The sequence below is a fragment of the Podarcis vaucheri genome (assembly GCF_965113315.1).
Source record: "Podarcis vaucheri genome assembly, chromosome: 1".
Taxonomy (NCBI): domain Eukaryota; kingdom Metazoa; phylum Chordata; class Lepidosauria; order Squamata; family Lacertidae; genus Podarcis; species Podarcis vaucheri.
Window position 1 is genome coordinate 91,619,810 of NC_138759.1, and position 14,046 is coordinate 91,633,855.

Consider the following 14,046-nt stretch of genomic DNA (forward strand, 5'->3'; position numbering starts at 1 on the left):
GAGCATTCTATTCATCTATTTTATCAGCCAACCAGCGACAGAGCTGAGATTTACTGCAGAAGAATTTCACAACTTCAACAAGGTAATTTTACAGAGGTTTTCAGTTGTAAGCACTGGGAATGCTTTTCAAAGAGGTTGAAATAACACATATGGAACACAGCAGTACAGAATGGTGGACTCTGGGGCTCTCATTACATTAATGACTGGTATTCTAGATATATTCTTGTGGAATCATAGTGTATACTTCTTTAATGAAAAGTGTAAAACTCGAAGTACAAAAAAAGCAGGTACAGTGTTGCAGTGTGGTTTTGTTTCTGTTTTCACTGCATAGCTGCCAGTATCTGCGCTGATCCTGAAAGTAAGTGTAGGCCGGATAAGCTTTAGAGAGCCCCCCCCCCCACCGGAGTGGAGTAGGAATGGAGTGGGCAGATATCCAGTCTTTGTGAATTCTGATATTAATTCAGGGGTGTGGAACATGTGGCCCTCCAGATGTTGCTGAGCTGCAACTCCCATAATCTCTGGGCATTGGCCATGCTGACTTGTGCTGATGGAAGCTGAAATATGTCTTCAGGGCCAACGTCTTCCTGACTTGATCTGTGCCTGGATTAAGTACTGATCTTCACGAAGAGGGAGGAGGAGGAGGAGGAGGAGGAGAATATAGCTATCCATGGGACTTTACACTTCTCCCAATATTGCAATATAGCTCTTGGCTCAAAGAAACATGTCAAACTCCATGTAATTTTTAAAGAGATAGAACATATCCCAAAATAGTATTTAAATATGGATTTGCATGCAATTTTTTATGTAGATCTTTTTTAAAAAAATAAATTGCAGGTGAGTGTAGAAATAGAACAGAATGGACCTATGAATGAACACATGCTGCAAACAGGAAACAAACAGGGTCATCCATCCCTAAGGGTCAGATTAGTATGATGGCACATACGCTGGGGTTAGCTGGAACCCCTGAACCCTACCCAGGTTTATACCATTTATTTTACAAAAGTATTAGTTTCTTCATCATTTATTTGATCACCCTTCAAGTATGCATGAAGCCCATGAAGCCATGTCTGTCAGGTTCCCTGGCACCCAGGCATACATATTTAAGAACCCACATTTGTCTTTCATAACATATGATGTGACCCAGAGAACTATGGCTCATGTAATTTGGATGTTGCACTTTTTGTTCCTCCAGCTTCAACAGTAATGTCAAAAGTGGGTCAGATTGCATGTATGGTGAAATACATATGCATGGGTTGTCATCTGGGGGTTCACCTGATTATCAGCGTTCCAAGTTCTGTGCTATCTGTATCTTAGCTATAAGGTAACATGGGGACAATATAGGTAGAATTTTTCTAGGCTTTGTAACTGAGTACTATTGCAGATATGACTAAGTGAATGAAATGCTTGGGAATCTGTGTCATTCTCCCACAGCAGAAGTGGTAGTTATGCCTGCATCACTGACTCAGAAATAAGAGCCTCGGAAGCTTGCAGGGGAAAAGATCACTGGAGCAGCAGGAAGGTAAGCAGGAAAGAGATCCTCTTGCATTTGGTTTTTCCTCATTTTAAAAGAGAAAGGTCCTTGCCCTTGATTTCTTGAAGAAAGCCTGGAAAAGTAGGATGCTTTCAGAGACAAGTTCACTCATCTTTAGTTAGACTAACTGAACTAATATCCATTTTAGATATTTAATAAAACTGTGTCCTAATTTATTTTAATTACGGCCTCTTTCATTCCTTCTGGCATATGGGAGCAAGGACTTTACAGAAACAAAGTCTTTTCACCTAGCTCTGAACACTGCCTCTACACATACACACACCTCCCACATCCATCCCCAAACCAAGAAATTAATTGGGAGCTTAAAGCTCAAACTAAAAATAAGCAAGATACATTCTGAAAATTCAGTATATATTCCTAATGAGGTAAGATTGAAAAGCACAGATTCACATATATGACCTCTTCCGCCCCTCCACAGAGAGACTTTTGCAACTTGAACATAGATTAATTGCTCACTTAGTGTGAAAACTGGCAAACAAGACCACAAAATATTACAAGCTCACAAGCACTTTTACTAAGCCACACAGTTCACTTCTTTTTTAACCCACTCTTCATCACACGTGGTGTCAGGGTGGAGTATATATTAAAGTACAAATTCAAACAGTACAGTAATTCCAAGAAAAACATTAAAATCAATCATCATAATTTCTACATCCCTATTTTATAGTGCAAATTAATGCATGCCTATTCAGAAGCAAGGTTCATCAATTACCAGAGGACGTGCTAATAATAATACAGTGGTACCTCAGGTTACATACGCTTCAGGTTACATACGCTTCAGGTTACAGACTCCACTAACCCAGAAATAGTACCTAGGGTTAAGAACTTTGCTTCAGGATGAGAACAGAAATCGTGTGGCGGTGGTGTGGCAGCAGTGGGAGACCCCATTAGCTAAAGTGGTGCTTCAGGTTAAGAACAGTTTCAGGTTAAGAGCGGACCTCTGGAACGAATTAAGTACATAACCAGAGGTACCACTGTAGCTATGTCTGCAGAGCTTCTTTTCCTGGTCATCTGAAGTGAACTCATCACTAGCAACTTGGAAACTGGATAAGGGGGAAATCACACTTTGGTACACAGGCTAGTTTTCAAGTTACTTCCTAAAATTCTGAAATTTTCACAACATGAATTGGGAGGGAGGTATTTTATTTTTTACTAAGCTTCTAAAATCTGCTATGGTATGCACTAACCTGCAACCTGTAAAGGATTCCATTTAAGCAAAACAGAAAGTGTGATAAAGCAATGACATGTTTTGATCATTCAAACATCTCCTTTTCTTTACCATCCCTTTACAACTTCAAAGCTATCAAATTCTGTTTGTGCATAAAATTTAATCTTTGCACAAATCTGCAGCTTGATTTAATTTGCATACTCCATCTCCCACAAACTAATATGGAGGGGGGAGGAGATAGAGAGAGAGAGAAGGAGAGAGTGAGTGGAAGAGATGATGCTTCGTGCAATTCCAAATTCTTCCCAGCAATACTTTTTCCAGTTACTCCATTTCACCTAATGTTGGAGGATTAGAATTTTCACTTACAGCAAACTGTACTTATAAGCCACTTGGCTGAAAGAAAACAAAACACACAAGAAGAAGAGAGAATAATTACCTGTCTTTGATGCCACAGAGATCAATGCGCAAATCACTAAAATTCCCCAGGGAACCTTGCTGAACTAAAATGAGGTCCTTGGGCTGGTTATCAATAAAGATGAGTCTCATGCAGCCTTGAAAAGCCGTAATGGGATTTAAACATTTTGAATCGGTAAAATTGTCAGGGCACCCTGTGGGACAGAGAGGGGAGAAAAGAGTGAGATGAAGAATACTTAAATGATAATTTATTTCCTTAGGGGTTCACTGATGGAAGGTCTAATTATTCCTAGTGTTCTCATTGCCTGCTCGATGTGAGCAAGTTACAAATTCTATGGCAATAAATAAAAATTAAAGAAAGAAAGCAGGCAATAATGCTGTCAGAATACAAATACTTGGAGAAGCTCAAAGTTTTTGCTTGTCTTCTTTTAAAGCTACAAAGTGCAGTCAAGATTCAGTAAAAGAGTTGCCACTGTTTTCAACTGGATGTTTGAGGATTGGATCTGAAGGGCAGAACCTACCAGGAGCATCTGTACAAATTCCATTAGGAAGGACCCTTGTATACCAGGTACAGCTGACCCTGTCATCTGGATGCAGCTGGCCCTACGTCACACACCCTTGTTATCCACTGAGGAGAAAAGAACCTTGTCCAAAGGACAGATCTGGCTATATTAGGTTATCATGGATCTTTGTTGAATCTGAACTTTGGCTCCACACAATACTAGCATCATCCAAGCTTAGAGGGCAACCATGCCTCCTCTTAAGGCTGACAAGGCACGGCAGGGAGTGAGTTGATTAGTGAAAACTTCATTCTGGCCCAAGTGGGTGGAATAACATTCCCATAGAACAAAGAGGTTTGATTCTCCCTAGTTCTACAGAGATGATGGTGCCCACCTCTCTGTTCTGGGTTGTGACATTTTTTAGAGGATCTGCAAAGAGCTCTCTATGAAATCATGTGTGTTTGGGGATGGAGGCAAACTTGCTGGAGTTGATCCAGGCAAGCAGAACTGGTTGGTTAAACATCTGATGCATTAATGGCTTAAGGGCACTCTTTATTCACCTTCCACTTCCTTTGGCTTGGGAGGGGAGGTCTTTGGGGGTGTGCTTTAGGCATTGCATGAACACTTTATTGAATTCTGGATAGCAGAGTCATGGTGTGCTTGTTGAGTCTGAAAAACCCAAGGTTCATGTTGCAAGGAGGGAGAATGACTTTCTAATCCTTTGCTGTGTGGCCATAGATTGTACAGTGGTATCTCTAGTTACAAACTTAATTCGTTCTGGAGGTCTGTTCTTAAGCTGAAACTGTTCTTATCCTGAGGTGTGCTTTTGCTAATGGGGCCTCCAGCGCACAATTTCTGTTTGCATCCTGGGGCAAAGTTCGCAACCAGGAGCAGCTTCTTCTGGGTTAGCAGAGCTCGTAACACTGAAGCGTTTGCAACCAGAAGTGTTTGTAACCAGAGGTACCACTGTAACTGTAAACATGCCCAGGAGATGGGAGGGATCCAATCTTTCCTTATCAAGAACTCACCTACTCAGACTCCTATGATTTGACCCAGGCATAGGCAAACTCAGCCCTCCAGATGTTTTGGGACTGCAACTCCCATCATCCCTAGCTAACAGGACCAGTGGTCAGGGATGATGGGAACTGTAGTCCCAAAACATCTGGAGGGCTGAGTTTGCCTGTGCCTGAATGTGGTTAATTGTAGCTTGTTTGTTTTTTGTTTTTGCAGATCCTCCAGTTTGTTATATTTAATAAATTCACACACATTTTGCATCTTGAGCCTCCTTTATGTGATTACAAATATTGTCCCCATCTCTCAGCATCACAGGCCTTATATGGTGAGATTCTGCCAGGTTATGCTTTCCACACTTTTCAGAGTCCATCTCTCTGAATCCAGGGCTTCTTAGTGTTATCATAGAACAGGAAGACCTAATCCGTTATAAGCTTCCATTTCCCTTGTTTTGCTTGTTCTGATTAAGCCCTTGCAGCCCACTATAATGTACCAAGACTGATTTCGCACATTTCCCTGCCAAAATGGGGAGACTGTCAAGTCAGTGACAAATTAGAATATATGACAGGTGGCTCATTTGGGCTTGCTGGGTCACAGATTGTGCAGGCCCATCCAGGAATCAGTTCCACAGCACTTGAGCAAGCAAACTGACACAGGAATAGAATTAAAGGTTCTATATGCCTGGCTAAGCCATGGAATGACCATCGGCTAATACAATTAGGTAATAGTAGCAATGAATTGACAGTTGGCAGATGTCTAAGTATTGGCTCCATGCTGCCTGCTGATAAGGTATGCCCTAGAAACCCTATGCCACCTTTTTCCATATGGCATTTAAATTGTGCTGAGCTTTACACCAGCTTGCTAGGGTCATGTCAGCATCTGGGCTAAGAGTACTGCTATGCTGAGGGAGAACCAGAGAGGGGAAATGAAAATGTCATCTGAAAGCAGTTTGCACTCCGGATATAATCGAGGAGCACAGAGTAAACTCTGTGAAATATCATAGGTGCAAAAGTCAAACCAAAAAGAAGTCTTTAATCCCACCACATCCTGCACAAAGGTTAGCAACAGAAGCGTTGCCACAATATAAAAGCAGTCATCATAGCCAAACAGGGTTAAACTGAGGCAAATGTTGTCCTACCCTTCACAGCATAGTGGGTGGGTGGGTGAAGGGGAGTTAAGACAATGTTGCTGCTGTTATTTTAAAAAGATTCACGCAGCCCATCTTTAAACAGATGGAAGGAAGGAAGGAAGGAAGGAAGGAAGGAAGGAAGGAAGGAAGGAAGGAAGGAATTTTTAGGAAGCAAGAATTTTAAAATATCCAAAGATGACTCTCAAATACACAGAGGTGCAAAATCTTTCCCATCTTGCTGGTTATGTTTGCTTCTAAAGAAAGAAAGATTGAGTTTATAAGGACTTTATATAGGGGTTAAGATGAGCCCAAATGCAGAGAGCCTGTTAATTGTGCTTCCACAAGGGTGCTTATTTAAATTGCTTACAATGTTCCTGTTGTCCTCTTTCTTGATTTTAATCACAGGAGCTTTGGATGGCATAAATACTCACCAAGCCCCTAGCTTGATAACAATATTTTTTTTAAAAAAACCTTTCAATTAAAAACTGGAAAGCAACACTTCATAGTTATAAAGAAAACTGCTAATTTTTGCACTCTATGGGTTGATGTTTTCAAAGAGTTTATAACACACATCAATTTTGAAGTGTATATTCAAATGCAAGTAGCACTTATGGTGATTCTAAAATATTATATTTGGCAGTATACTAGTGCAGAAGAACAATTATTTTATTGTGATTCTGCCTTGTCTGAACAAGCAATATGTGAATGGCTCATAGGCAAACATATTTGAAAATATGGGAGTAAGCAATGTCTCCTACAAGCCAAAATTCTGGAGCCTTAGCTAATGTCACACAAATAGAGTTTTTGTGCCCACAGTGATCACTAGCCAAAATGAGGGAATTACATAATGACCAGCCAACCCTCCCAGAAACCTCTTATATGCTGCTAGACTAGAACAGACCATATGATATATACAATGTGTACACATCATACCTTTAAAGCATATTTCAATTGCATTCATTCCCTCAAAGAATTCTGGACAGTGCAGCTTACCTCTCATAGAATTGCATTTCCCAGAAAACGCTTAAAAAACTATAGGGCTCAAAGTTCCTTGAGGGAAAGAATGTCCTTCAAATGCCATTTAAAGGTATAGTGTATATGCAATCATAGACACCATTATTATCTGCCTTCCCAAAACTTTCTACCATCTTACTTATATCAAATTCATCAGGCTGCATACAAAGCTGACACATTTTCATTTCAGAGGCGTCTGTGTATTTTGGTTTCTCAGTATATTGTGACTTATCTATTTTGACAGCTAACCCCAAAAACATGTAGCTTTCCAATGGTTTGGGAGACATGTGATGATTGTTTACTAACAGATCCTCTTTTTAAAATAAAATGCATACAAACATACATACATAAAATGTAATAGATAACAACATTGGTTCTTTTAAGAAAAACAACTAACAAAAATGGACATCATTTTTAGTCACCACAACAGCACTGGAAAGCAACATACCTCCAAAATAGTAGCTGTGCCCTGAATAAATCTGTGAAACAGTGGTTGCATGAACTGTAGATGCTACATCATTATCGAGAGTTAGGGTGATGCGATGTCTTCTAGCATTGATGTTAACTGCATGCCACAGACCATCATACAGATTGCTGCCTGGGAAATAAGGAGTGGAAAAGAGATCATGGGGGACAAGAAGGAAGTGGAGGAGGAGGGGAAGCTTGTGAGTAATTACTGTCCTTTAGGGAAATAACAAAACTGTCACTCAGGCAATGTCAGGGGAGCACACACACCAGGTATAAACAAGCTAACATTAATGAAACTTGTCCCCAGAGCCAGAGTCCTCATGCACTACATGAAGCTGTTACATATATAAATATCTCTATTCATTTCAATGAAGGGGATGGATACCAGTGTATATCCTTGCACCCCACTGAACTAAAGAAGGAAGCCTTTGATTTAGAGGCGCTGTAAATCCTCTGTTCCCTCTTTGTCCCACTAAAGAATTGTTGAATTTTAGACTTTTGTCTTCTGCTTTGGGTTCCCAGTTGTTGTTGGACTACAGCTTCCATCATTCCTAGCTAGCAGGACCAGCAGCCAGGGATGATGGGAGTTCTAGTCCAATAGCAGTTGGGGACCCAAGTTTGAGAAACACTGTTCTAAATGCATGCTGAGGAGAAGCATTCCCCCAACTGGACTGAAGCTTCCATCAGCCCCAGCCAAGTTAGAGAAGGTGGATCATGTCCTTTGTTGGATACGACTCAATTTCTTTAAACCCTTCCACCAGTTTATGTGACTGCATAAAGCAGGCTGGGGTTTATAAGCTTGAATATAACTATTACAAGGATAAAAGGATAAAAAAAATGGGGGGGGGGTTGCTTACCAAAACAAGGAGAGCAAAAGCTAAAAGATTTTTGGTTTGGCTCTACTTAGGATTGCTGCCAAATAATTCTATTGCATCTTAAAGACTACTTATTTTCCTTTGTATTGTAAACTTACTCCATTGGATGCAAGGAAGTTCATGCATATACCGTATTTTTTGCCCCATAGGGCTCACTGCCCCATAGGACGCACCTAGGGTTTTTTTTGGGAGGGGTAATAAAGAAAACAAATTTTATTTTCCCCCCAGGTGCGGGGCTGGCGCGGGGGAAGCCAGAGCTTCCCCCAACCCCGGCCCCAAGAACAGCCTGCTATCCGCAAGCCTAGGGAGCCCGGCGGAAAGTCGCGCCGGTCTCCCCAGGCTTGTGGAGAGCTGCGTGAAGCCCGGGCGCGCTCTTCAGCGTGCCCCAGGCTTCAGAATGCAGGCAGCTCTGCGCAACCCTCGGGAGACCGGCGCGACTTCCCGACCCCTCTCGCTCTCCAGGCTTCATTTTTGGAGGGGGAAAAGTGCGTCCTATAGGGCGAAAAATATGGTAAATGCTTATCTTGTTCATAGAACTTTGTCTATTTTTGCTGCAGCAGTTGCTGCTCTAGATTTTAAGGGGCTAGATTTGTTGTTGTGCTTTTACTACTTCTTGTCTTTTGAGTTGCTATATCAGCATGCAATAACCTTCAGACTATTATCAAGCCAAGGGCATGCTGTCATGTCAACCACAAACCAGCATACTGTTGGAATTTTCCCTCTTGCTAGATTTGGCAGAGGGAATAAAAGATGGTTCTTCTAAGCTTGAGTTGCCCAATTTTCACTTCCCTTTAAAACAAAGGATACTGTTTTGATGTCATGTTTCATGTTGGAAAGCCAGGGACTGGCCACCTATGAGGCCTACAAGATCTGTTCCCTTTTTCTCTCTCTGGCTCCTTTCCACTTGACCTGGGTGGGTGGCACCCTGTCTGACTCCAGTTATAAAGGCTGCTGAAAGATGTTTGTAAAGCACTACTCCATTTGGTGCATAATGGGGAGACTTTGGCATGGACGGGAGATTAACACCCCTCTGTTTTCTGCAGCATTCTACAACACTTCTGCTGTGATACTTCAGTTAAGGTGATACTTGAATTTAACTGCTTTAAAATGAAACAGTTTGATATTGATGTAGTTTTCTGTTACTGATCTTACTGAAGAGTTTATTAAATAGAATGGTATTTTTGGAGACTGTATTTATTATTCATTCATTCATTCCCCCCCCAAAAAAAAACCTATACCACCAATGTGGGAGGTTTTTAGACAGAGGATGGATGGCCACCTGTTGTGGATTCTTTAGCTGTGCTTCCTGCATTGCAAGGTGTTGGACTTGATGACCCTTGGGGTCCTTCCAAGCTCAGCAATTCTATGATTCTATGCAGTGCTTTTCCCCCCTTAAAAATGTTTAGGGGTACTGTCATTTTCCTACTCATATTGAAATACTGCTCCTCAATGAGACCAAACTTAGATTCACAAAATGTTTAGAGTTTGGATTTGATATCCTGCCTTTCACTCCCTTTCAGGAGTCTCAAAGCAGCTAACATTCTCCTTTCCCTTCCTCCCCCACAACAAACACTCTGTGAGATGAGTGGGGCTGAGAGACTTCACAGAAGTGTGACTGGCCCAAGGTCACCCAGCAGCTGCATGTGGAGGAGCGGAGACGCGAACCCAGTTCCCCAGATTACGAGACTACCGCTCTTAACCACTACACCACATTGGCTCTCATGGTATGCCTACCCCCCACACTGGTATGCCTACCCCTGCATCCCCCCAGAAAAAGCACTCATTCTATGATTTTTAAAATGCGTCAACAGCACTGTATCAAGGAAACCCTGGGTGAACAGATGACTTTCAAACAGGCATCTAAATGTCAACATGGTAGGAACCGGCTGACTTTAACTGGGAACTCAATCCAAAGGGCAAATCATGTGTTTAGAGGAACTTTAATTGTGATGTTTTTTGTTAGCTTCCTAATGTGGATCCAAACACTTGTATCATGGCATGTGTTTGATAAATCTATGGCTATGTTTTCATTGTATGTAGGTACAATAACATATTGATTTGTTTACTGTTCTTTTGAGCTGCTTGGAGCTTAATTTGGAAAGCCAGTATAGAAACAAAGAATCCGAAAGAAAGTAAATGTTTCTATTAGATGTGCAATACCTGCACTAACTCCTACATATTTCTCTGTTCCTTTCTGGATGATGAGCGACATCCTTCCATGCTGGAGGTATAACAAGAGTAAACCGGAATCTTCTGACAGCTCCGTGGATAGCAGCAAACCATCCTTGTTCCACGTCCGAAACTGGAAGCTAACTGACAAGCCATCAAGCTGGGGAGTGCCTGGTAACAGCAAGTAACTGTTGTTGGAGCTGTCAAAGGTGATGGGAGTGATTTGTGGTTCTGAGCAGGCAAAAGTCACATTACCCTGGAAAGTAATAAAAACAAGGGGAGGGTGGGGAGGGGAAGGAGACAATGACAGGCAACCATCAAGCAGTTTTCCCATTCAGTGGCTCTGAATATGCTGCAGTTATCACATTATATCACAGGAATATAATGTACCTTTAGGATTGTGTGTATGTGTGGGTGCAACATATAGAACCAGACAGTTTCTCAGTTATACAGACACTTCCTTGCTGATTTCCATCCTATTGGTGTAGAGAATGAGTGCTTTGCTGCAGTTTTAAATAGGAATAGGACTGCATTTGCACATTCATGCCCTGGGCCAAGGAAATACACATACACATATATAGTGTTGCACTGGCTGGAAAACAGAGCTTAGACTTGGCAGTGGGGTGAGGTGGACATCCTTCTACAAGTCTTGACTGGGTTGGTGGCCATAGAACAGCAGCCAAATCCATGCTTTGCATAGAAAAGATACCAAGGTCAGGGTCATTTAACAACAGGGTTGGGAAATATCTCTACATGAGACCCTGGGTCACCACAGCCAGCATCTTTACTGGACTTGATGGACCTGCAGCCCAGTAAACCATGAGAAGAAAAACTCTTCACAACTTAAGAGGAGGAGGGAAAAAATTTGCTGGGACCATTGGCTAGGTTTCCCGGGGCTGAAGAGCCAACTGTTCCCTACCTCCTGATGTATAGGAGTCCAATGCTAGTCCTATATGCTGCCCTACACAGCATGTGCCTCCATCAAGCTCAGTGGGGCAGGATGATCACAGCATTGTGGAGGTGTATCCACATTAACTTTGTATATGAATCTTCTTGGTGAGTCAGTTTGGTTTATTGTGCTTAGCAAACAGCCCTTACACACAGAAAATAACAACAACATGAATTAGTCAAAATAAAAAAATTCCTTCCAGTAGCACCTTAAAGACCAACTAAGTTAGTTCTTGGTATGAGCTTTCGTGTGCATGCACACATGTATCTGAAGAAGTGTGCATGCACACGAAAGCTTATACCAAGAACTAACTTAGTTGGTCTTTAAGGTGCTACTGGAAGGAATTTTTTTATTTTGACTATGGCAGACCAACACGGCTACCTATCTGTAACTGGAAACATGAATTAGGGTTGCCATATTTCAAAAAGTGAAAATCTGGACAGAAAAATTGTTGAGCTGTTGTTGGCCAAAGTTGTTGAACTATTTTTTGCAAAATCTCACAAAAAGACATTTTTGAGCTATTTTTAAAGGAAATCTCAAAAAAAAGACACTGTCAACATGGGTTGCCATACGTATGGATTTCTTTGGACGTTTAAGTGATTTCCTTCCAGACACTCTTTACGACTGCCAATTGCTGGCTATGTCCAGGAAATTCCAGACGTATGGCAAACCTAACAGGAATACTGCTACTAATAATGGTTTACATTTCTACTCCCTTGCCCCTAGTGGATAAATCATTTTCTATTCCCCCCTCAAGTTTTGTTACAAGAAATTTAGATGTTCTAAAGGATATCTCTATCTCGACATTGGGCAGCAAAAACAAGTCTTTAATCTTCACCTTGAACTGATCTTTGTTCACTTTCACTTCAAAACCAAAACTAAACAAACTCTCACTTCCAGAACACACTGCTTCCAGATGACTTTAAGTTTAGTGTGGTGGGACAAATCCTACCATTTATTTTTCTGACTAACTTTCTGACGAGTTCTATTCCAGTGAGTGTCGGAGCTCTCGGAGCTTGATCTCAACATTGGATCAGATCTAAACGCTCTCCTGAATGGCAGCTGGACTCCCAGTGCCTTTATTCTTGGCAATTCCATTGTAAATTAAGGAATATATCAAGCAATTAAGAATAAAGGAAGAGAAGTGCATTCACAACTTTCAAAGATAGTACACAGGGTTTTGTGGACAGGGGGAGAGCTGCAACTCACTTGCTTTTGAACCAAGGCACTTTGTGAAATATCAACTGAAATCTGATAAACCCATTCAAGTAAAAGGCCTTCCGTGTGGTGCGGTCTCTCATTAGAAATTATATCTCATTCTAACAGTATTATTAGAATGAACAAAAGATGAGTGATTTGCAGGAAGCTATACGGCGCTTGGGGATTCCCTTATTGAAAAGCTAGGACAAAATGATGGAATAGCTTCTTATCATTTTCAATAGCTTTGAACAATTCTTAGTTGACAAGGGGAAATTAAACAAAGTTCTGGAAAGATGTTTAATTTGCTGCTAACTGAAACAAAAGCTTCAATGGGATCTTTCTCTCTTTTCCTAGATTACAAGACAAAAGTACACTGGAACAAGGAATAAATGCATTTCAATAAGTCCAGTTTGAATGACTTCTTATCTTTAACACCTCCAAAATGATTTCAGACAGAAGGTGGAGTGAAAACCTAATCAAAACCATATAAATGCCAAACTATGCCAAACATTTTCTCAATAAAACATCTGCCACATTTGTAGGGAGTGGGAAGGGTGGAACTGGGGGGAGGACCTTGGTGGGGCAAGGGTATTCTCAATACATTTAAGGGACTTTCAAGTGTGGGGGCTTTACAGTGAGTGTATTCAGAAATAATATTTTGTGGGTAGCCTTCCCATGCTTGTTGAATGAGTTTCAAAGTTGTATTCACACCATTGTGATTTTCCATTGCAATGTCCACAAGAACCACACCTCAAGGTGTGGGCATGGCTTGATGATTACATATCTGAAAGTTGCTTACTCCTTTCCCTCTTGACCACACCACTCCTCCCCTCACCCCAATTGCTCATCCTACACATGCATACCATCTCCCACAGTTGAATAAAGGCTAATTGTAGTGCAATCCTAATTATGTCCACTCAGAAGTAATTCCATTCCCCATCCCATCAGAAACCTCTATATCTTTACCCAAAACACCCACAAGTTTTATAAACTTGTGTGTGTGTGTGTGTCTTAGTTCTTAGTGGAGAAGATCCAAGAGGAGGAGACAAGGCTTTCTGCATAACCTGTGAAGCAATCCTGGCCATGTGTGTCCTTCCAGACCTGGAATAACCCAACCCCATTCCCACAATATATTGGATGTTATTTGTCAGGGACCATGCTGAGAAGGGCTGCACTGAGGAAGAATGATGGGAGCCACCCCCTCCTCCTGATCCTGAATCTTCCCAGAAGCTGGACAGTATAGATTTGGAACAGTAGTTTGCAGAGGGGCATAGTTCAGAAGGCAGAAGCTGGGAAATACTGGATGGGGAACAGTTAGCAGAAGAAACACTAGAAGAGAGAGAGTTAACAGATTCACAGTCTCTGGATAGTATCCACTCCCATCTCCCAAAGTCCAGGAGAGCTCAGAAAATGGCAGAACAGAAAACACAGCAGCTCAGATTAAAAAACGTAGGAGTAACGTAGATTAATAGGGACAGGAGGGGTGTGATTCTTAATTGGGAGCACCGCCATTTCTAGGAGATATGTTCTTTATTCTCTCACTGTGATTATTAAAGTTTATAAGTGGTAAGAAGACACATTTTCCTTGGTTCTGCTT

General features: G+C 41.4%; 1 protein-coding gene across 3 annotated transcripts in view; it reads right to left on the reverse strand.

Annotated features, from left to right (window-relative positions):
* CNTNAP5 (contactin associated protein family member 5) overlaps positions 1 to 14,046 on the reverse strand; it is a 301,511-nt gene that overhangs the window by 131,555 nt on the left and 155,910 nt on the right. For all 3 annotated transcript variants that reach the window (XR_014223512.1, XM_082238142.1, XM_082238141.1), the window contains 3 exons: positions 10,292 to 10,556; positions 7,237 to 7,386; positions 3,157 to 3,328 (listed from right to left, as the gene is read on the reverse strand). Coding sequence is in view for 2 of the 3 variants with exons in the window: in XM_082238142.1 (XP_082094268.1) it covers positions 3,157 to 3,328; positions 7,237 to 7,386; positions 10,292 to 10,556 (587 nt within the window). In the remaining variant the exon portion in view is untranslated. The remainder of the gene's footprint in view (positions 1 to 3,156; positions 3,329 to 7,236; positions 7,387 to 10,291; positions 10,557 to 14,046) is intronic.